The sequence below is a fragment of the Delphinapterus leucas genome, chromosome 2 (genome assembly GCF_059928025.1).
Source record: "Delphinapterus leucas isolate spDelLeu-1000000601 "Yukka" chromosome 2, BTC_Dleu_Yukka2, whole genome shotgun sequence".
In the NCBI taxonomy this organism is placed as follows: domain Eukaryota; kingdom Metazoa; phylum Chordata; class Mammalia; order Artiodactyla; family Monodontidae; genus Delphinapterus; species Delphinapterus leucas.
In genome coordinates, this window is record NC_143130.1 from 5,512,291 (window position 1) to 5,535,115 (window position 22,825).

The 22,825-nt window shown below is 44.3% G+C and overlaps 1 protein-coding gene across 8 annotated transcripts in view; it reads left to right on the plus strand.

The window, feature by feature from the left end:
- RSU1 (Ras suppressor protein 1) overlaps positions 1–22,825 on the plus strand; it is a 300,130-nt gene that overhangs the window by 338 nt on the left and 276,967 nt on the right. For all 8 annotated transcript variants that reach the window (XM_022580590.2, XM_022580592.2, XM_022580593.2 and 5 more), the window contains exon 2: positions 51–162. In XM_022580590.2, the coding sequence (XP_022436298.1) occupies positions 54–162 (109 nt within the window). In that variant the 5' untranslated portion in view covers positions 51–53. The remainder of the gene's footprint in view (positions 1–50; positions 163–22,825) is intronic.

A 22,825-nucleotide genomic window follows, 5' to 3' on the forward strand; every position in this document is an offset into this window, starting at 1 on the left:
GCAACCTCCTGGCCGTCGCCCACATGCTGTGTTGTTGTCATTTGGTACAGGTCATGTCCAAGTCTCTGAAAAAGTTGGTGGAGGAGAGCCGGGAGAAGAACCAGCCGGAAGTGGACATGAGTGACCGGGGCATCTCCAACATGCTGGACGTCAACGGCTTGTGTAAGTTTTCCGGAGGGCCTTCCCCTCGGAGGAGCTGGACGGGTTTGTGAGTTTAAGAAGTAACTGCTGGTGCCGGTGCGAGACGTTGTAGTGGTTTACATCCCACCCGCTGCTTGGCTGCTTGTAAACAGCACTTGTCGAGGGCTCAGCTCGGAAAGCTTGCAGTCAGAGTTTGTTCTGTCCCAGCTGGAAAACGGACACGAGAGCCAGGTTAGGAATCCCCAGACCGTGGCTGCTGGACCTCATCAATTCTCCAGACTGATTGATGGCCTTCGGGTGGACTTACCACACAGTTTACTAAAGAGCCACTTGGTGTCCTATTTATTTTAATTTTTATTTATTATTTTCACTTGGTGTTTTAATGGAAAATTAGTTCTGAATCATTTTTCCATTCTCTTAATATAGTCTCCTATGTAGCCTTGAACAAATGCCCCACGGAAATTACCTGATAAGTGTTTTTGCACCTGGAGCAAGTTAAACGTTTCTTGACTCATTACCTTTTTCTCATTACTCTTTACCATCAACCCTTTTTCTGGGTTTATTGTCCTCACTTAGTTCAGGCTTTTGTTACTTCCCCCCTGTGCTATTGTAATGTCTTTCTAACTTTCCCTCTTGCCTCCAGTTTTACTGCCCCTGTTGCTTTCCTGTAACATGCATCTTACTGCAACTGTCTCCTTTAAACCGGGGATTGCAAATTCAGAGGTCTTCAGGGGCCAGGTGAGGATGGTCATGAATTCCGTAATAGGTATCTCATCTGAAGGGGGCAGCTGCTACACCTGCTGCTTAGATCCAAACAGCTGTCACCACTTGGGAATGTTGGCCCAGTGCTGCCAGATTTTTTTTTCTCTATGAAGCCAAGAATCCAGATTTTTATATAAAATTTTCTAATTTTTAGATACTGACAGTTAATTCCAACACATTAGAGGTGAAATCAAGCTCTTGTTCAGGTTGATTGTGGCTGAAGTTTGGACCTTCTGGTTGTCTATTACCAATGGTAATGCTCCATGTTCCTTGCGATGACCTGTTCCTTTCTGAATCTGACTACAGCCTACCTTAGCACCTGTTCCTTCCATGCATCTGGCATTCCAACCATAATGAACTGATGGTCCTTTCTGAGCCAGGGCATTCCTTCTCGTCTTTGTGCCTTTAGAAGTATCGTTTCCTCCCTCTCCACCCCCTTCACCCCAGATCCTTTTACTTACCTGTCAAGAGTCAGCTCAGACGCCACAGCCTGTGTGAAGCCTTCTCAGTGAAGTTTGGACACACTTTGCTTCATGACCCTTTTTTTTTTTTTTTTGGTCGCACTGTGTGAGGCCTGCGGCATCTTAGTTCCCCGACCAGGGATCGAACCCGTGTCCCCTGCAGTGGAAGCTCGGAGTCTTAACCACTGGACCGCCAGGGAAGTCCCGCTTCATGACGGTTGTTACACAGGATTGTGATGTGTTCTTAATCCAGACGTCTTTCTTCCCCACTGGGAGGCCGAGGGGAACGAAAGCAGTGCAGTATTCCTGTGTGCCTTGTTTATTCTAGTGCCTGGAACACAGTAGGTGCTCCGAAATGTTTGACGGATGAAGGAAAGAACGATGGATTAGGCCTGCGAGCTGATGAGATCCAGACCAGGATGTGACACTGGAGAAGAAGGGGGGATGTCCAGGAGACCCTAAAAGATGACGGATTGCTTGTTAGGCCTGGAGAGAGCAGAGTCAAAGTTAGCGTGAATCCGTGGTTTGCGCCTGAGACAGAGATTGGGGTTGGTGCCATTGATACATCTCTGCAAAAGGCAAGGGGATGAAAAGCTGTAGGTGATTTGCATTTGGTAATCCTTAGGAAGACACCTGCCATTAAGTTTAGCTTTTGTACGAATTAGCATTTCAGTCTCCTGGTCTGTGCTGGCCTCTCTCAGTAGTAGTGGCTTCTTGGTGGCAGCAGGTGTCTCAGGTGAGGGACTGGCAGTTGCAGATCTGGATGTGTCCCCGTACCGCCCCTGCCCTGCTAGGATCAAGATGGTCACTGGGGGCACAGCTGTGTCAGAGGAAGGGGATGGGGTGAAGAGGATGGAAGCAGGAGGCCTGGCTCGGCTGTGCCCTTGGTCCCACGGGTTTCTGCCCCTCAGGGCTCTTTCTCATGGGCTTGAAAAAAGGTTGCTTTCACTAGAGGAACTTTGTACCCCTCAGCTTTGAAGAGGATTCTCTATGTAATATTTATAAGTAGGGAGAGTGGTGTAGCTATTTCAGTTCAGTTGCTTTATCTCTTTGAAGCCTTGGCTTTTATTGAAGAAGAAAAGATAGCCACTTGCTTCCTGAAAAAGCTCTTTCTGGTGTAATATTAGGTGCTGGAAAAGCAAGGTCATTCTTAATGTTTTCCCAAAGAAGTCGCTTCAGGAAGAGCAAGAGTGCTTCTTGGCGAGTGTAGTGGAAGTGAATTTGGAAATCCCACCTCCGCAGGCCTCTGGAGTGTGGTAGACCCAGGGAAGGAGTGGCTGCTTTCTGCTAAAACTCCCCGACTTCTGGACTCTGAGGGTCCCAGAATGCCTTAAGAATCCCATCCTCCACTGGGGCTCATTTATCAGTAGTGTACATAAAGTTATGTGTTTTAATATATTTTAAAGTATTTGGCATGATCACCTTAGCTGTAGTATAAGGATTCCCACAGTCTTTTACTTATAAAATTTTAACTGTAATCCTCAGGTTTTATTTATTTATTTACTTATTTATTTATTTTTGGCCGTGTGGCTTGTGGGATCTTAGTTCCCCAACCAGGAATGGAACCCGGGCCTCAGCAGTGAAAGCACTGGACTGCCAGGGAATTCCCTGAGGTTTTATGTACTAGTATCAAGATGGAACCCGGGGAACAGCTTATTCGCATGGACAGAGAATGGTATTGTATCAAGCCTTCCCTTCATGATCGTTACTTTGTTTAGTTTCTCCAACGATGAGAAAGAATTAAGCTTTGAAGCTAAGAGTGGTAGTTGAGTGCCTATTCTAAGCATAGGAAACAGGCTTCCCTTCTGCTTGGGAGAGTTGCGTCTTATAAACGTAGCCCTGTCATTCCTCTGAGACAGTAAGCTGCCTGTAAAAAATGCTTTCAGGAGCTGAGGTACCAAAAGCTTTCTGACGGGGAAAACTTCATAGGCTGGAGACAGACATCCAGCAGGTTCTAGAGTTTTCTGTCAATCCAGCCAGGTTCTGAAGATGCTCAGATCCAACCCTGAGAGGCAGACGTAGTCCAGCGCTTACAAGTAGGACCTGGAGTTGAGTAGACTGGGTTTAGATTGTCCAGGTTTACTTATCGCTGTGTTACTTTAGAGAAGCTACGAAACCGTTCTGAGCCTCAAGTGCCTCATCGTTAGATGGAAACCTAAGTACCCACTTGGGGGCATGGGTGTACCGCCGAGTGCACTGCTTCCTGTCGAGGGCTTAGCACCGAGCCAGTACTAAGCGCACAGTGACTGTTAACTGCTCATATGAATGTCCAGAGAGCGCGTAAGCCTCATACGGAACCAGTCCCAATGCAGTCGATGGCCTGAACGGGGAATAGCCTTCTTAGTTGGACCGGGAAAGGCATCTGTGTGTGTTATGTGCCGACGTTATGTGTGTGGCTTAACAGAACCTGGTGTGTTTGGCCCTTTTGCCTAGGGTTCCCATAGATTTCGATTGCTGTTTCTTTAAAATGATCGCTCATTTTATTTCTTTTCCTTCCTTTTTTTTTTCCTGCACAGCATGTAATCTGCTGAAAGCTTCTGGGAGGAATGGTACCAATTTTGTACTTTTTATTAAAGAGATTTCACAGCAGAAACTCTCTCTCATGCAGCAGCTCTTCACCCAGATGATAAAGTTGCTCTTGAAGGGTCCTGTCTTCAGCTTCCTGGGAGCAGAGACTCCCATCAGTAGCCAGAGAGACTTTTTTTCATTTCTTTTATTTAAGTCTCTCTGACTTCTTAATCTCTTCACATTTACTGCGCTCTGGGTGTCAAACCTTTATCGGTTTTTTTTTGTTGTTGTTTTTCTTCAGGTTAGACTAAAGTATCTCTCAGATAAATTTTATTTTATTATATTTAAATTTTTATTTTATAGTGGAGTATAGTTGATTAACAATGATGTGTTCATTACAGATGTACCACAAAGTGATTCAGTTATACCCATACAAGTATCCATTCTTTTCCAAATTCTTTTCCCATTGAGGTTATTACAGAATGTTTTAAAAGAGAAAAACCAGCTGCCTCTGAGGGAGTTGTCTTTCTAAAGGACCCTGCAGAAGAATCAACAGACGTAATCCCGGGTTGGTTATCTGGAGGGGCTGTTAACCCAGGAAGTGGTGATGCCTGCTGGGAATTTTCATCATGATAGGACTTCTTTGGGGGAATGATAGAAGAGCTGGGAAGACCATGTCCCTTTCACTGTGATCTTTATTAAGACCTTTTCTTTTTTTGCTCTCCTGACTTGTGTGTTTAAGCCCACCTTTGTGTTTTTAAACATATTGGCCTGGGCAGTCCTTACCCTTTCTCTCTCCAGCCACCCTCCTCCCAGCCTTGTGAATTAACGCTTGTTGAGGGAGGAGATGACTTTCTGTCCATGTGACTCCATTCACATGTGTCACCTCCTCCGGGAAGCTCCCCAGGACTAAATTTTAACCCACCATCCCCTCCAGCCTGGCTTAAACGTCTTTTCTGGGCTCTGCGTGTGCACCTCTCTTATTTTTGTAGTTGGCGTTCGGGAAAAATTTATCGAAGAAGGTTGCTGTCCTTCTCAGTTAAGAATTCAGGTGCGCTGGGGTAGAAAGCATAGCACAGGAGAGAGGGGGCACACCCTCTGGCTTCATTGTAACTTCATCACCTCTTTGAAGGCCCTGTCTCCAAACACAGTGTCACTCTGAGGGCTTCAACCCGGGACTTGAGGGGGCCGCAGATCAGCCCATCACATCTACATCAGAGATTCTGAATGGTACACACGTGCGTGCTTACATGGGGTTAAGTGCTTCTTGCGTCAGCCTTTGGTGCAGATAATAATCATCACCGTTTTACAGATGAGCAAACAGAAGGTCGAGAAAGCCTCAGCATCACACGTTAGACACACCGACAGCTTTGTTCTGTAACCCTGTGCAGTGTGGTTTCCCACCCCTGGCTCAGGCCTTAAGGAGTGATGCTTTCCAGGGCTAAGCGGGGCTGGCGGGCCTCACCTCATGCCAGTCAGTTTCAGAATTCTTTAAAAACACTGTGCTGGGGGCTTCCCTGGCGGTCCAGTGGTTAAGGCTCCCCGCTTGCACTGCAGGGGGCGTGCAGTGTGGCCAAAAAAAATGTGGTATTGGTATAAAAACAGACATATAGACCAGTGGAATAGAATAGAGAGTCCAGAAATAAATCGTGGCATTAAAAAAACCCAAAAAAACAACACTGTGCTAGGCTAAGAAAATGCATCATTCTTCCAGTCGGCCAGCTTGGAAGCTTAGGTTTATCACATTGTTGCAGGGGTTTAACTGTCAAAGAAAACAGTAGAGGCAACTTGGTCTCTATCTGGTCAGAGTTAACTCTGAACCCTCCCCGTTTCCTTAGGCTTTTCTGAAAAACTATTAATTTTAACTGGGTTTAACGGCAGATGTGAGATTTTTTATACTGTACATTAATTCATTTTTTTCTATCTTCAAACTTAGAACATTAGCTTAAAACCCTCTGTGAAGTGTGGTGCTGGAGAAGGTTCTCTTGGGGCAGTATTGGTTCATGTATCACAACAGAATAAACCTGAGTTGAATGAAATGGTAACTGTAGTTGTAGTTTACCGGTACGTCATAAAGAGCCTTTTCATTTAATACGTTTCTCTGTGTACCTGTTAACGATTCCTCCGGACTCAGAATAGTTCTTAAGGGTAAAGTGGGCCAAATGAAAGGCACACCTCAGCCCAGGTAGTGAACTGGAAGGGGTCTTGGCCTCTTGGTTTTTCAGAGCACAGCACAGAGCAGGGATTGGTGACATGGTGTACACCCTCAGTGTACAAGTGGCTGTTCTGTAGATGTTTACGTACGCAGTTGGTTTTTCAGAGCTGTAAATACTTCAGTCTTCAGGCCTTGTGAAAGATGCCTATTTAACCTGTTAGTACTCTACAAATTGTGTACTCTTTATTAGAAAAGGATAAAAATAATAGATAATTTTAAAATATCTATATGGAGTGTATTCATACACACGCACACATGTGCCGGGCATTGTACGTGGCTCTTCATATGGATTATTTCCTTTAAACCTCACAGTTTCATTAGGATTGTTATCATTGTCGTCGTCATCCTTGTCACCCAGTTTATAGCACAGAGACGTTGAGAACTGAAGTAGCTTTTGCTCTAGGTCACGCACTAATAAGTAGCAGAGTCAGGATTTGCAGCCAGGCACTCAGACTCCAGAAGCTGTGTTGTTAGCTCATGCTTTCTTTTTTTTTTTATTTTTTATTTTTTGCGGTACGCGGGCCTCTCTCTGCTGGGGCCCCACCCGCTGCGGAGCACAGGCTCTGGACGCGCAGGCTCAGCGGCCATGGCTCATGGGCCCAGCCGCTCCGCGGCATGTGGGATTTTCCCGGACCGGGGCACGAACCCGTGTCCCCTGCATCGGCAGGTGGACTCTCAACCACTGGGCCACCAGGGAAGCCCCTGCTCATGCTTTCTTGCCTTACTCATGTCACTAACGTTTTTGACAGTCAGGTGCACGTACGAAGGTACAGCCGCTAATTCAGCAAGCATCCACTGAGTGCCTCCTGGCGGTCTGGTCCCAGAAGCCGCGTCCCTGCCCTGTATGGGCTGCTGAGTCTGTATCCGTTGAGGAATGCGTTCAGGGATGCCGACCCTCCTCTGCTCTTGCCCATGGGGCCGAGGAAACAGGAACCTTCTTCTTCCCCAAACACTTAACACACTCTTAAAAAAATCCATTTCAAGAAGCCTTTACTGAAGGCTATCCTATAGATAAGCGCACATATAACTGTACAGTGTGACAGATTCTCAAAGCAAGAAACAGAACACAGTGGGCATGTCCCAGGCACTAGCCCCTCAGGATAGGGTCCTGACTGACAGCATAGATTCCCTTTGCCTGTTGATGTGCATCGTTCACAGGAAAGGGGGTTTACAGTGCACACTCTTTACTGTCTGGTTCTTAACGCTCAGCATCTGGTTCATGAGCTTCATTCGTGTCGTGACACTGGTTACAGATCCAGGGTGTGACTGCCAAGCTCAGGCATCCGTCTGGCTGTTGATGGGTGTTCGTGTCGCTCCCAGGCTAGGGCTGTCACTCGTAGTGCTGCTGTGACCACGTGAGCACACATATTCCTTTCTGTTGGTTACAGACTAGGGGTGGAATTATTGAGTCATGGGGTGTGCTCTTGTGTACGCTTTAAAATGGAAGCAGGAATCACCGAAATGGGGAAGACATTTGAAACTTAGATGTCAGGCAAAGGCTTAACGTTCTTGATGCAGAATGAGCTCTCGCAGAGGTGCTGATCGGGCCTCCCGAGGTGCTCACTCAGTGCATTGCCCTCTTCCGAGAGAAATTACTCACATCTCAAGCTTTTCTCTGAGAATTAGCTTGCTCACAGGTTGGTATCATCTATACCAGCTGCTGGCAGGCTTGTCTGGTTTTTAGACTCACCTAGGGAATGTTTAAACATTGCAGTGCTCAGGCTGCACCCCACACCAGTTCAGGGGGAGACTCTGAATGTGGAGACAGGTGTTAGAAATTTTGCTCTTTAATATGTTTTCGGGCTTCCCTGGTGGTGCAGTGGTTGAGAGTCCGCCTGCCAATGCAGGGGACGCGGGTTCGTGTCCCGGTCCGGGAAGATCCAACATGCCGCGGAGCGGCTGGGCCCGTGAGCCATGGCCAGTGAGCCTGCGCGTCCGGAGCCTGTGCTGCGCAATGGGAGAGGCCGCAACAGTGAGAGGCCCGCGTACCGAAAAAAAAAAAATATATGTTTTCATCTATGCACACCACAGCCTTGCAGCCACGGTCTTTGTTCAAGTGCAAACTGTTCATTTTTGGCCTGTGGGAACCTCTTGTTGTTGGCTCTCCCATCCAGTGGACGTGAGCAAAGAGTAACAAGCTGTTCCCGGTGTGTCTGTGAATTCCTATCCCGGACCTGGAATCAGCTGTCCTCATAGAAACCCTGTTTTTGTTTGTCTGTCTTAGTGGGCAATATTTTGGGACCACAATCTGGGCTCCAGGGGTGCTCGTTATTCCTGGGTCGTTCATGGTCTTTAGGCATTTTTAGCAGACACAGCTAAAAAAAAAAAACAGTATACACACACACACACACGTGTCGCAATATATGTATCTGTAGATATATACAGATACATATATACACATATATGAAGATTAAAATATCTAACGTCCAATTCAAATATGGGACTGTAAGGCTCTTACTTAACTTCCTTCACACTAGTCTCTACTTCCACTCTGAGAATCCTGATTGTCAGGGATACACATGATGTTAGACTATCTCACAGTTACTTATTTGGTACATTACACACAAATAGCAATGCTAATATTACCAGCGCTGGTATTGCTGAAAAGAGTCGTTCTGTGCATATTCTATCCCCATTCTCCTCCATTTTCTGTTTGTTGTATTATACTTCACTTTTTTTTACAGCAGTTTCCCCTGTTGTTAACATCTGGCATTCATTCGAGTGATACTTTCGTTGCAGTTGATGGAGCAGCATCGATACATTATTATTCACTAAAATCCACAGTTTACATTGTTGGCCGCTGGTTGTGCTGTAACACACTATGGCTTTTAACAGATGCATAATATCCTACAGAGTAGTTTCACTGTCCTAAATACCCTCTGTGTTCTACTTATTTTTCCCTCTCTTCCTCATTACCTCCTGTTGAACCCCAGGCAACCACTGAAATTTTATGTCTATAGTTTTGCCTTTCCCAGAATGTGATGTAGTTGAAATCGTATAGTACGTAATCTTTACAGAAAGCCTTCTTTGACTTAGCAATATGAGTTTAAGTTTCTTCTGTGTCTTGTCTTGGCTCCATAGCTCGTATTTTTTTATTATTGGTTAAAATTCCATTGTCTGAATGCACTACAGCTTTTTTGTCCTTTCACATATTGAAGGACATCTTGGTTGCTGTCACATTTTGTCAGTTTGCCGCTATAAACATCCATGTGCAGATTTTTGTGTGAACGTAGTTTTTTGACTCTTGGGTAAATGCAAAGGAACAGAATTACTGGATCCTATGGTAAGAGTATTTTTGGTGTAATAAGAAACCACTGTCTTCCGAAGTGGCTGCACCATTTCGTACATCCCCCGGCAATGAATGAGAGTTCCTGTGGCTCCACACCCTTGTCAATGTTTGGTGCTGTCAGTATTCTGGATTTTGCCCATTCTGATAGGTGTGTAGCGGTATCTCGTTGTTTTCAATGGGCAGTTCCTTAATGGCGTGTCATGTGGAAAATCTTTTCATATGCTTGTTTGCCCTCTGTATATCTGCTTTGATGAGGTGTCTGTTAAGGTCTTTGGCCCACTTTTTAATTGGGATGTTTGTTTTCTTATTGTTGGATTTAAAAAGTTCTTTGTGTATTTTGGAAAGAAGTCCTATATCAGATGTGTGTTTTGCAAAAATGTTGTCTTAGTCTGTGGCTCTTGTTTCCCTTTTATTAACATTGTCTTTCATAGAGGAGAAGTTTTTAATTTTAATGAAGTCCCAGCCAGTTAACACCTTTTTTTTTTTTTTTTGATAGTGCTTTTGGTGTTGTATCTAAGAAGTCATTACCAGATCAAGGGCTGCCTAGATTTTCTCCTGTGTTGTATTCTAGGACTTTACGGCTTTTGCATTTTACACTATGAACCACTTTGAGTCAATATTTGTCAAAGGTGTAAGTTCTGTGTCTGGATTCTTTTTTTTTTTCTTATGTAGATGTCAAATTCCAGCACCATTTGTTGAGAAGATTATCCTTTTTCCATTGAATTGCCTTTGCTCCTTTGTCAGAGACCAGTTGACTATTTGTGTGGGTCTGTTTCCGGGTACTCTTCTGTTCCAGTGATGTCTTTGTTTTTTTCAATTGATGACTGTGGATTTATATAGTAAGTTTTGAGTTGGGACGTGTCAATTTTCTGAGTTTGTTTTTCAATATTTTATTGCTATTTTGGGTCTTTTGCCTTCCCATATAAATTTTAGAATCGGTTTGGCGCCATTCACAAAACAAACTTGCTGTGGTTTTCATTGGGATTGCACTGAATCTCTAGATCAAGTTAGGAAGAACCGGTTAGCAAGGGGATGGGACTGAACGTTCCAGCCCTGGCAACCAGCCCCCATCCTTTAGAAACTTCTGCAAGTCACCTCATTAACATAACAAAGGCACCTTTGTTTAGATTCTTTGTGGTAAAGCCTCCTGTTGGGGTGTTGTTTAATGCCTCTAGAGTTGATACAAGGAAAGCACCGACTTTGGAGCCATGGTCTTTATTAATTATCCCACTTTGCCATTTATTTGTAACATGCCCTTAGATCACTTCCTGTCTTTGTACGTCAATTTCCTCATTGATGAAATGGGAAAATTCTGCCGCCCCTCAAATAAAAGATGACGTCTGTGTAGTACCTGATGCAGAGTAGGTACCTCAGAATGGTCCTCAGGGCCAGTCGTTAGGACACTGTGCATTTGTTACACTGAGGCACAGGCTGTTCTCTGGTGGGGCAGCGGGTTTGGGGCTGAAGAGTCTAATGGGCCTTCGGGCGGGAGTGGAGGCCTGGATGCCCTCAGGGGCACATCTGTTCGCTGGATCTGTGTGTGGGGGTGGGAGAGGGGGCAGAGAGAAGCCCACCCTCAACTCCCACGCAGCGGCCTTCTCTGCTGGCAGCGACACAGGGAAGGTGAGAACAGAGCGGTTGGTCTGAAGTGGAAGGTGTGCATGTATGGCGTTGCCCATCTTCATTTGGGGGGAAAAATGAACCAATGGACCAGGGCTCCTTTTTATCTTTTTTTTTTTTTTTTTTTTTTTTTTTTGCGGTACGCGGGCCTCTCCCGTTGCGGAGCGCAGGCTCAGCACCATGGCCCACGGGCCCAGCTGCTCTGCGGCATGTGGGATCTTCCTGGACCGGGGCACGAACCCGTATCCCCTGCATCGGCAGGCAGACTCTCAACCACTGCGCCACCAGGGAAGCCCTCCTTTTTATCTTATTTGTATTTGCCTAGTAGAAAAACACGGTCAGAACTAATCAGATTCTTGTTGGGAAACAGCTTTTAAAGGGCCCTGTCTACTTACTAGTGCTGAAACCTCAGGCAGGTTACCTAACCTCTCTGGGCCTCATTTTTCTCATTTAAAATTGGGAGGTAGGGCGGGCTTCCCTGGTGGCACAGTGGCTAAGAATCCGCCTGCCAATGCAGGGGACAAGGCTTCAAGCCTGGGTCCGGGAAGATCCCACATACCGCGGAGCAACTAAGCCCGTGTGCCACAACTACTGAGCCTGCGCTCTAGAGCCCGGGAGCCACAACTACTGAGCCTGTGCCTAGAGCCTGGGAGCCACAACTACTGAGCCCGCGTGCCACAACTACTGAAGCTCACGCGCCTAGAGCCCGTGCTCTGCAACAAGAGAAGCCACCGCAATGAGAAGCCCGTGCACCGCAACGAAGAGTAGCCCCCACTCGCCCCAACTAGAGAAAGCCCACACGCAGCAACAAAGACCCAACACAGCCAAAAATAAATTTAAAAAAAAATAAAAAAAAGAAAACTAAAATTAGGAGGGAGGCAGAGAATAATAATGCTGTCTGTTAGCCTTATTGTGAGGAATACAGGAGGTAATAAAGTTCTTAGAACCGTGGCCGACACATTTTAAGTGTTTGGTAAACATTAGCTGTTGTGGCTACTCTTCTATTTTACCGTTTTTTTTAACATCTTTATTGGAGTATAATTGATTTACAGTGGTGTGTTAGTTTCTGCTTTATAACAAAGTGAATCAGCTATATGTATACATATGTCCCCATATCTCCTCCCTCTTGCGTCTCCCTCCCACCCTCCCTATCCCATGCCTCTAGGTGGTCACAAAGCACCAAGCTGATCTCCCTGTGCTATGCGACTGCTTCCCACTAGCTATCTATTTTACATTTGGTGGTGTATATATGTCCATGCCACTCTCTCACTTTGTCCCAGCTTACTCTTCCCCCTCCCCGTGTCCTCAAATCCATTCCCTATGTCTGTGTCTTTATTCCCGTCCTGCCCCTAGGTTCTTCAGAATCATTTTTTTATTTAGAGTCCAGGTATATGTGTTAGCATACAGTATTTGTTTTTCTCTTTCTGACTTACTTCACTCTGTAGGACAGACTCTAGGTCCATCCACCTCACTACAAATAACTCAATTTCGTTTCTTTATATGGCTGAGTAATATTCCATTGTATATATGTGCCACATCTTCTTTATCCATTCATCTGTCGATGGACACTTAGGTTGCTTCCATATCCTGGCTATTGTAAACAGAGCTGCAGTGAACATTGTACATGACTCTTTTTGAATTATGGTTTTCTCTGGGTATATGCCCAGTAGTGGGATTGCTGGGTCATATGGTAGTTCTATTTTTAGTTTTCTAGGGAACCTCTGTACTGTTCTCCATAGTGACTGTATCAATTTCCATTCCCACCAACAGTGCAAGAGGGTTCCCTTTTCTCCACACCCTCTCCAGCATTTATTGTTTGTAGATTTTTTGATGATGGCCATTCTGACCGGTATGAGGTTATATATCATTGTAGTTTTGACTTGCATTTCTCTAATGATTAGTGATGTTGAGCATCCTCTCATGTGTTTGTTGGCAATCTGTATATCTTCTTTGGAGAAAGGTCTGTTTAGGTCTTCTGCACACTTTTGGATTGGGTTGTTTGTTTTTTTGATATTCAGCTGCATGAGCTGCTTGTAAATTTTGGAGATTAATCCTTTGTCAGTTGCTTCATTTGCAAATATTTTCTCCCATTCTGAGGGTTGTCATTTTGTCTTTTTTATGGTCTTCTTTGCTGTGCAAAAGCTTTTAAGTTTCATTAGGTCCCGTTTGTTTATTTTTGTTTTCATTTCCTTTTCTCTAGGAGGTGGGTCAGAAAGGATCTTGCTGTGATTTATGTCATAGAGTGTCCTGCCTATGTTTTCCTCTAAGAGTTTGATAGTGTCTGGCCTTACATTTAGGTCTTTAATCCATTTTGGGTTTATTTTTGTGTATGGTGTTAGGGAGTGTTCTAATTTCATTCTTTTACATGTAGCTGTCCAGTTTTCCCAGCACCACTTATTGAAGAGCTGTCTTTTCTCCATTGTATATTCTTGCTTCCTTTATCAAAGATAAGGTGACCATATGTGCGTGGGTTTATCTCTGGGTTTTCTATACTGTTCCATTGATCTATATTTCTGTTTTTGTGCCAGTACCATACTGCCTTGATTACTGTATCTTTGTAGTATAGTCTGAAGTCAGGGAGCCTGATTCCTACAGCTCTGTTTTTCTTTCTCAAGATTGCTTTGGTTATTTGGGGTCTTTTGTGTTTCCATACAAATTGTGAAACTTTTTGTTCTAGTTCTGTGAAGAATGCCCTTGGTAGTTTGCTAGAGATTGCATTGAATCTTTAGATTGCTTTGGGTAGTATAGTCATTTTCACAATGTTGATTCTTCCAATCCAAGAACATAGTATATCTTCCCATCTGTTTGTATCACCTTTAATTTCTTTCATCAGTGTCTTATAGTTTTCTGCATACAGGTCTTTTGTCTCCTTAGGTAGGTTTATTCCTAGGTATTTTATTCTTTTTGTTGCAGTGGTAAATGGGAGTGTGTCCTTAATTTCTCTTTCAGATTTTTCATCATTAGTGTATAGGAATGCAAGAGATTTCTGTGCATTAATTTTGTATCCTGCTACTCTACCAAATTCATTGATTAGCTCTAGTAGTTTTCTGGTAGCATCTTTAGGATTCTCTATGTATAGTATCATGTCATCTGCAAACAGTGACAGTTTTACTTCTTTCCGATTTGCATTCCTTTTATTTATTTTTCGTCTCCAATTGCTGTGGCTAAAACTTCCAAAACTATGTCAAATAATAGTGGTGAGAGTGGGCGGCCTTGTCTTGTTCCTGATCTTAGAGGAAATGGTTTCAGTTTTTCACCATTGAGAATGATGTTGGCTGTGGGTTTGTCATATATGGCCTTTATTACATTCAGGTAGGTTCCCTCTATGCCTACTTTCTGGAGAGTTTTTATCATAAATGGGTGTTGAATTTTGTCGGTAGCTTTTTCTGCATCTATTGAGATTTTCATATGGTTTTTCTTCTTCAGTTTGTTAATATGGTGTATCACATTGATTGATTTGTGTATATTGAAGAATCCTTGCATTCCTGGGCTATACCCCACTTGATCATGGTGTATGATCCTTTTAATGTGCTGTTGGATTCTGTTTGCTAGTATCTTGTTGAGGATTTTTGCATCTATGTTCATCAGTGATATTGGCCTGTAGTTTTCTGTCTTTGTGACATCCCTGTCTGGTTTTGGTATCAAGGTGATGGTGGCCTCGTAGAATGAGTTTGGGAGTGTTCCTTCCTCTGCTATATTTTGGAAGAGTTTGAGAAGGATAGGTGTTAGCTCTTTAAGTGTTTGATAAAATTTGTCTGTGAAGCCATCTGGTCCTGGGCTTTTGTTTATTGGAAGGTTTTTAATCACAGTTTCAATTTCAGTGCTTGTGATTGGTCTGTTTACATTTTCTCTTTCTTCCTGGTTCAGTCTCGGAAGGTTGTGCTTTTCTAAGAATTTGTCTGTTTCTTCCAGGCTGTCCATTTTATTGGCATAGAGTTGCTTCTAGTAGTGTCTCATGATCCTTTGTGTTTCTGCAGTGTCAGTTGTTATATTTTAACATTTTTTATTCTAATGAGTGGTTATAAAGTCCCCAGTGTTGCATATTGATGTAGGAGGCATTACATGTATATTAGTTCTTTCTTTTCTTCTCTCTTCTGTGTTTCTCACAGAATCGAATAATTTAATTCAGCTTTTCATTTTAAACATGAAGAACTGCGCTTTAGAGAAATCCAGCATTTTTTTATTTTCCTCAGTATTCTCATGGAATTACAGTCCGGGTCTCACGCTGCTTGAAACTTGGTATTCTAGCTGTGCTTGAGCCCTTCTATGTAACTGTCATATCTCTTCAAGATAGAAAGGACTTTCTACTCTGGTTTATACTCTTTAATGATAGGCATTTCCACCATCTTGAAAAGAACACTCCCCCGAGGTGTGAATATTGTTTTTCCAGTTTAGGAAGAATAAGCTCAAGAGGTAGAATCTGGAAGCCTTGGTTAGAGTCTCAGTTCTGATTCTGGGGGAGTGGGGAGTTTGTGGGGAACCTTAGGAAAATCACTTTACCTCTGGGCCACAGTTTCCTTATCTGTAAATTGAGGAGCTGAAGCTTTTTCCTATAACTGATTTCTAAAAGTACACCTATTTTAGGTTACACAACTACAACAGTTTATGCTAGAAAAATTATTCAATACAGACAAGTAAAAAAAAAAAAACTGGGTTAGGGGGAGAAGGTAGGTATGTAGATATAGAATTAAACTGACTCTGGACCTGGAAGCTCTTACCCTGAAAAAACTTTGCAGCATTTGCCTTTTTTTTTTGCACGGTACACAGGCCTCTCACTGCTGGGGCCTCTCCCGTTGCGGAGCACAGGCTCCGGACGCGCAGGCTCAGCGGCCATGGCTCACGGGCCCAGCCGCTCCGCGGCATGTGGGATCTTCCCAGACCGGGGCACGAACCCGCGTCCCCTGCATCGGCAGGCGGACTCTCAACCACTGCGCCACCAGGGAAGCCCTGCAGCATTTCCCTTTTAACGGGAGTTTCGAATCCGCTTACCTCCTTGTGGTGCTGACATTCTGCCTTGTGTTGTGGTTTTTTATCGCGTCCCCTCATTACAGAGTAAGCTCCTTGACGGCAGTGCCTGTGTCTCACGCGTATTCTGTCTTTGTCAACATAACTAAGTACAGTGCCCTGCAAACAGTTTGTAACTCCCTGAGCCTTCATTCATGTCATCTTCCTCATTCCCCAAGAGCAGTGAACAACCGTGAACCTTAGGCAGCTCACTGTATTTTCCTCTTTAATTCTCCCAGACATCTTCAAAATTAAAAATTTTTCTTTGTCCTTTTTCCTGAAGGAGAGACTGTAAAGCGATGTGTTTGGATGGGAAGGATGTAGGCTCCATGTTGTCAGTAACACGGTGCCTTGGGTCCAGCGTCTTTTGACTTAATGTCCCAGTAGACACAGAAGCCTCAGTCAGTGACCAGCTCATGGGGGTTCTCAGCATGTGTGAATTCTCTGCTCTTATTTACGTAAAGGAAGACGTATCACATTGTTAAAAATCATCATCTATGATAAATTGCTTTCTGTTGAATGAAAAAGCAATTAATCATGCTTGAGTGACCATTTATGTGCAAATAGGACTCAGTCAAGTAACCAGTTTTGAAAACTTGCTACCAAAGAGTTTCCACCTCACCACAGTAGTTGGTTGGGGAGGAAAGGAAAGCTTTCATACCCTGGTGATTTTTTTTTTCCCCCTGAAGTTTTAAATTATGAACGAAATTCAAAAGAAATGTTCTTTTATGATTCTGGGTGTGTTGATGAATTCGATATTTGTATTACACCTTGGTATCAAACGTTTTATTGTCTGCCTTCACTTAAATATACTGTCAGAAGCTGCATGCTTAAGATCTGAATCTGCATCCTTTTAGCAGGGGTGCAGTAACTTCAGCGTGTGACGCGGGCAGGCATTTTAATCACGCATCTTGGAGACCCGGGACCCACAGTGGTCAGCGTGGCTGCGTGGTGCTCACCTGCGGCCTCTCCCGCAGCCCCGCCGAGTCTCTGAATCTGAGTTACTTAGGGCTGTCGCTGTTTCTAGCCTACCGGGAGCCCAAATGGAAAAGCCTTTGGGATCATCCTGTATTTTCAGTTCAAATGAATTCTTCTTTGTAGTCAACAACTTTGGGAGGAATCGAATTCACAGAGGGTACCGTTTGCAGTGTAACCTGCAGACTTGCCCCGAATTTGAAGGCTGCCCACCCTGGAATTGTAACACAAGTCAAAGGTGACCCTCTTTGAACATCCCAGAGGGTATGGCTGTTCTCCCACTGCAATATTTGATAGCTCAAGAGCTGTCAAAAAAGGGTAAACTAGGGACTTCCCTGGCAGTCCAGTGGTTAAGACGCTACACTTCCAATGCAAGGGGCCGTGGGTTCGATCCCTGGTGGGGGAACTAAGATCCCGCATGCCGTGTGGCGAGACCAAACAAAATAGTAAACCGTTTGTCTTCTGAAGGTAGTGGTGTCTTTCCGATTGCTTCCATGGGAGCGCAGCCTGTGAAATGAACTGACGGTTACAATCCAGGTTTTGGTGGCCAGTGTTCTAGAATCTTTCATTGGGAACCCAAAGATGCCCAATTCTGACCTGCGACAAGGCGGCAGAAACTTTCAAGTCCCGTTATCACTGTGTGCGTTTCCAAGTGTCGCCCCCCTTGTCTCATCCTAGCTGTGTTTTTTCCTCTGGATAGCAACGTCATTCTGTGAAGCTAGAACTTTAATCCTTTCTAAAGTGCCTCCAGAGGAGTGACTTGCTTCCGATTGCCGGACTGAAGACTGGAGAGACAGTTTCCAGCGTGGCACGTCGTTGTGATATGGTGGGTTATTTTGAAAGCAGGTCTGCCGTGTCATCATCTGGTGCTGTGGATTTCATCCTGCTTACTTTCCTCACACTGTCCACTTGATGCTGAAGAAGAAGGAAAGAAGAAAAAGACTGTGTCTGTTTTAAAAAACAACATCTGCTTCCGCGTTTCATCTAGAGACCATGATTCTTTTTCTAGGAGTGTTAGCTAGTCCTTTGATATTTCTGAATATATTCCATTGCAATACCGCCTGCTCAGTCCAGGCCTGTGTCTTCTCTGTTTTCCATCTCTTCACTCAGATGAGCCTAGAATTGCTTCCATAACCTCCAATTTCCATATATCCTCCAAGTCCAGTTTCAGTGCCTTAAAGCATTTTTGGACGTGTCATCCCACAGTAAATGATGTCTCTCTTTTTTTTTTTTTTTTGACTGCACCACAAGGCTTAGTTCCCCGACCAGGGATCGAACCCTGGCCCCCTGCAGTGGAAGCGTGGAGTCCTAACCACTGGACCGCCAGGGAAGTCCCTGTGATGTCTCCTTCTAACCTCCTGTTATCCTTTCAGATACACTTCTCTTGTGCCCACGATCCTTTTATATTTTGCAGTTTAGGACTTTGGTGCGTATTCTGTGTTACCTAAATTGAGGGACTGTGTGGCATATCATGCAAACCAGGACAGTTTTGAGAAGGAAAGTGGGCGTAATCCAGGACTGTCCCAGTCTCATGAGGATGTACTGTTGACGTTACTTCTAACAGAATCTCCAAGGAAGAGACCATTGACACTCTAAGCGTGCCTGGTAAATATCCAGTTGTGGCCCGCGGGCTCAGTAGTTGTGGCTCGCGGGCTCTAGAGCGCAGGCTCAGTAGTTGTGGTGCACGGGCTTAGTTGCTCCGCGGCATGTGGGATCTTCCCGGACCAGGGCTCGAACCCGTGTCCCCTGCACTGGCAGGTGGATTCCTCACCACTGCACCACCAGGGAAGCCCCCACATACCGTTTCTAAAGGCTGAAGACAGAATGGTATCCAAGGCACTGCAGCAGTCAACTGAGTATGCCAACACGTTTTCTCAGTTATTTAGCTGACTTTTGGAAGTGCATTTGACTTAGAAAATGCCCGGCAGTGCATGGTTTAACATCGCTTTAGGAATTTTAATAACCGTTTGTTGTCACTGTTCTGGTGCCACTGCTTCCTGATGGTTCCTGACTGGCAGGACCGTAAGGTATGATATTCCTGCAGCGGGAGATTTCCCAGTGTGCGGTTAGGGTCAGCAGGGCAGGTCAGTGGGGACAGCCTCATTCCATGTCACCCACATGATTGACTAGGGTGGCTATTGTACTTTTAAATAAGCCTTTCTATTCTGCTAGACCTTTTCTCCTTCTTCTTTAACACTGCAGTTTCCATAGGAAACCCACAATGGACTCACCACGGCCAAGTGGAGGGGAGTGGCAGGTTGCATGAATATGTCTGTTGGTCCTTGGTCTTTGCCTGTCACGGGCTTTGTGATTGATTCTGTGATTTCAATTCTGTCCAACTTAACTGCTCTCCCCGCAGACCCAGCCTGGAGTCCTTTGTTGCCCTAAACATTTCCTCACAGATCTTTTATTAACTTTTTCTTTTCTGCTCTAATTTTTCTCCCTCTTACCTACTTTAGCATGTAGTCCTGTAACAATAATGAGAAAGAAAAATACATCTCTAGTGGTGTGATCAGGTAAAGCAACATATGCACTTCTCTTCTCTATTTAAAAAAAAAAAAGGACTTTCAAACTTAGATTTTCTCCCCTGCTAAATGCTTGTAGAGAAGACAGAATGAAAAGATTGAAAAGGCCCAACTTTTCCTAATTAAATCTTTCATTGTGAATGTTAGCTGGGAGAACAGCAAAGTTTTTTTCTCTTTAATTATGGTAGTTGTGATATTTTAGGAAAAATTACGGCAGGAGGTGATCAGATTATCAGGGGTTTTTTGCTTTTGTCCTCAGAATTGATTTCTGTGACACTCAAATGGGGTGGTTTGCTAGTGTGAGGCTGCTAGTTGTCTGTTTTGGTTTGCCCCATCTTTGTGGGTTATAAAACCCCTGACTGTATCTGGCATGTGGTCACTTGGAATCCAGGCTATGTTTCCCCACCTCTTTTGCATCTAGGCATCACTGTATTACAAAATGCTGATTAATTGCTTGGCAATGGAAGTGCCATGTGCAATTTCTTGGAAGAATTGTGAAGGAGGAAGGCTCTTTTCCCCTTTCCGTCTTCCTAAGGGGAATGCAGGCATGATGGCTAAGCTCAGGCAGCCTTTTTGGAGCATGAGGTGGGATCCATGAATGGCTGAGCAACAAGATACCAGGAACCTCTGGACTGCCCGTGTGTAAGTGAGAGAGAAACTCTTGTGTAACTCCTGTTATTTGTGGTTGGTTCTCCTATGATACTGACCACTGTCTTAACTCGTATATCTCTGAATCTGTTTCATCTGGTTTTGTATGAGGACAGCTCTTGGAAATTTTTTGTTTTCATATCAGACTCTATGCCTCAGAGGTAAAGGAATGCTTTATCTGGTGGGCAAGAACAATCTTAACTCTTATAAATACAAATGTGTGAGATGTTCTGCAGTGTCTAGAATCTAACTTGTCATGTAAGAAGCCATCATGGTGGTGCTTTTAAAATCACAAAAATGCTCTTCCCCTGTGCTTTGCCTTTCTCTTCCTCCTCCCCTAAGGTTTCAATCCCGAAGCCGGTAAGTGCAACAGGAAAAGAGGCATTCAGGTGTTGGGGGGTGGGCGTGGTGGCCCAGAGCAGGGTGGGGAGCCTGGCTTGGGGGGTCCAAGCCCAAAAGCAGGACCAGGGCCAGGAGGTTGGAGGTGCAGGTGAGGAGGGTGAACTGGGCAGGTGTCCAAGTAGGAAGAAAGAGCATGGGGAGATGGGTTCCTGCATTAATACACGGGTGCATAGTTGAAAGAACCCAGAAGGTTCCTCAGAGCCCACTCACCCAGGGAGTTAATGAGGGCACAGGACATAGCTTAGCAGGGGTTAGAAAGCACAGGCAAACGTCATTGTTCCCAGGGGCTCACTGGCGCAGCCCCCCAGGCTCGTTTCTTGGTTGCTCAGGGCATACTTTATCTCCAGGTAAGAACTTTCAAGACATATTCAACGAGTCTGGGTGTTGGGAGTGCGTGGGCAGAAATGTCTAGCGCTGTCTTCTGTGCCCGACTGGTCAGGTGCCTCTAACCAGGTATAAGCCAGCGACCTACACATCCCTGGACATGTGAACAAGCTGGTCCTGGAGCCTCCAAGGTGTTTGCAACTTTGAACAGGACATGACACATCTCGAGCTCATCTACTCATCTGGATCTTGACCCAGAATCAGTATCAGACTTCCAGGTGTCCCTGCAGGTCAGCATAGAGCCATCCCAACACGGCTGTAAGATGACCCTGCTTCACGCAGTTATATGTAGGGGTATCGATGGCGTACGTAAGTAGGTTAAAAATAATGGATACCAGAGTTCTCGCTGTTAGAGAAGGGAGTTAACAATTAGGAGACGGAGAAAATGAGAATGAACCATGCAGTGTTGTATTGGAATCCATCTATTGGTGTGAACTTGGGATTCAAGTTCAGATGTGTGTGTACAGATCCGTACAGATGTGTGTGTGGGGGGGTGAGTGTGTGTATTCTCTAATTCTGTGCACTGAGAATACTGAGCCCCCAAATAACAATGAGCACATCTAGTGCCCAGATTTTGGCTTGTAAGTACTATTTTCCACAGAATCAGTTCATTGGAGAAATGGCTGATTGATTCCAAGCCTGTGGCAGCCAAAGTACAAGATGAGCTTGAGTATCTCTTGCCAGACAGCAGGGAAGTCCTCAGTGATGGGGACGCGTCAAAAGGACACTGGGACATTTGGTGAAACTTGGGGGCTGAGGATTAGATGGTAATGATGTATCATGCTCAGTTTTTGACTTTGGTGATTATGTTGTGGTTTTGCAGGAAAATGTCTTTGTAGGAATACCCTAAAGTTTACGGGACATCAAGCCAACAGCTTAATCTCAAATGGGTCAGGGCAGAAAAGCAGGTCTCTGCATTGTATTGTGAACTTTTCTCTAACTTTGTGGGAGGTTGAACAAAAGAAAAACACTCAAAAATTGTGGTCAACGATGATACATATTTTTTTCAAGGATGCTGGGGTCCAACCCTGAGACCCTTCTTGAGAAAAAATATTTGTCTTATTATTCCTTTATGGAAAGAACTCTGTTGCATTAAAATAATGCATTAATAATAATAATAATGCATTAATGCAACTCTGTTGCATTAAAATAACGTTCTTATAGAAAGAATATTGGAAAAATTTAAAAAAATTTTAAATGTTTCTTCACTAATACATCTGCGTTTAAAATTGTAGTATAAAGTATACTGTATAAAGTATACTGTATTTAATTAGTATATTTAGCATATTGTTTAAAATCATTTAGATTTTAATTTATATATAAATATTTAATTTATATAAATAGGTGTGTGTATATATATAATTTATATATATACCCACAAAAATAAAATATACATATAGCTTGCTGACCACGCAGTGAAGTTTTAGAACCCAAAGTAGAAGGCAGGTCACTTTTTTCCGTCTGGCTTTTTATTTGTTTTTTTTGTTTTTTTTTTGTCGTACGCGGGCCTCTCACTGCTGGGGCCTCTCCTGTTGCGGAGCACAGGCTCCGGACGCGCAGGCTCAGCGGCCATGGTTCACGGGCCCAGCCGCTCCGCGGCATGTGGGATCTTCCCGGACCGGGGCACGAACCCCCGTCCCCTGCATCGGCAGGCGGACTCTCAACCACTGCGCCACCAGGGAAGCCCTGTCTGGCTTTTTTTTTCCCTTTTCTTTCTTTTCTTCTTCTTCTTCTTTTTTTTTTTTTAAATGGATCTGTATGTATATTTTCTTTCTTGGTAGTTGGAAAAACCTTTTTTTCTTTTTAAAGCAGATCTAATCTTTTTCAGCAGATTAAGCCTCCATGATAATGTTCGAAATTGGTGAGCAATCTACTGGTGCTTTCAAATGTC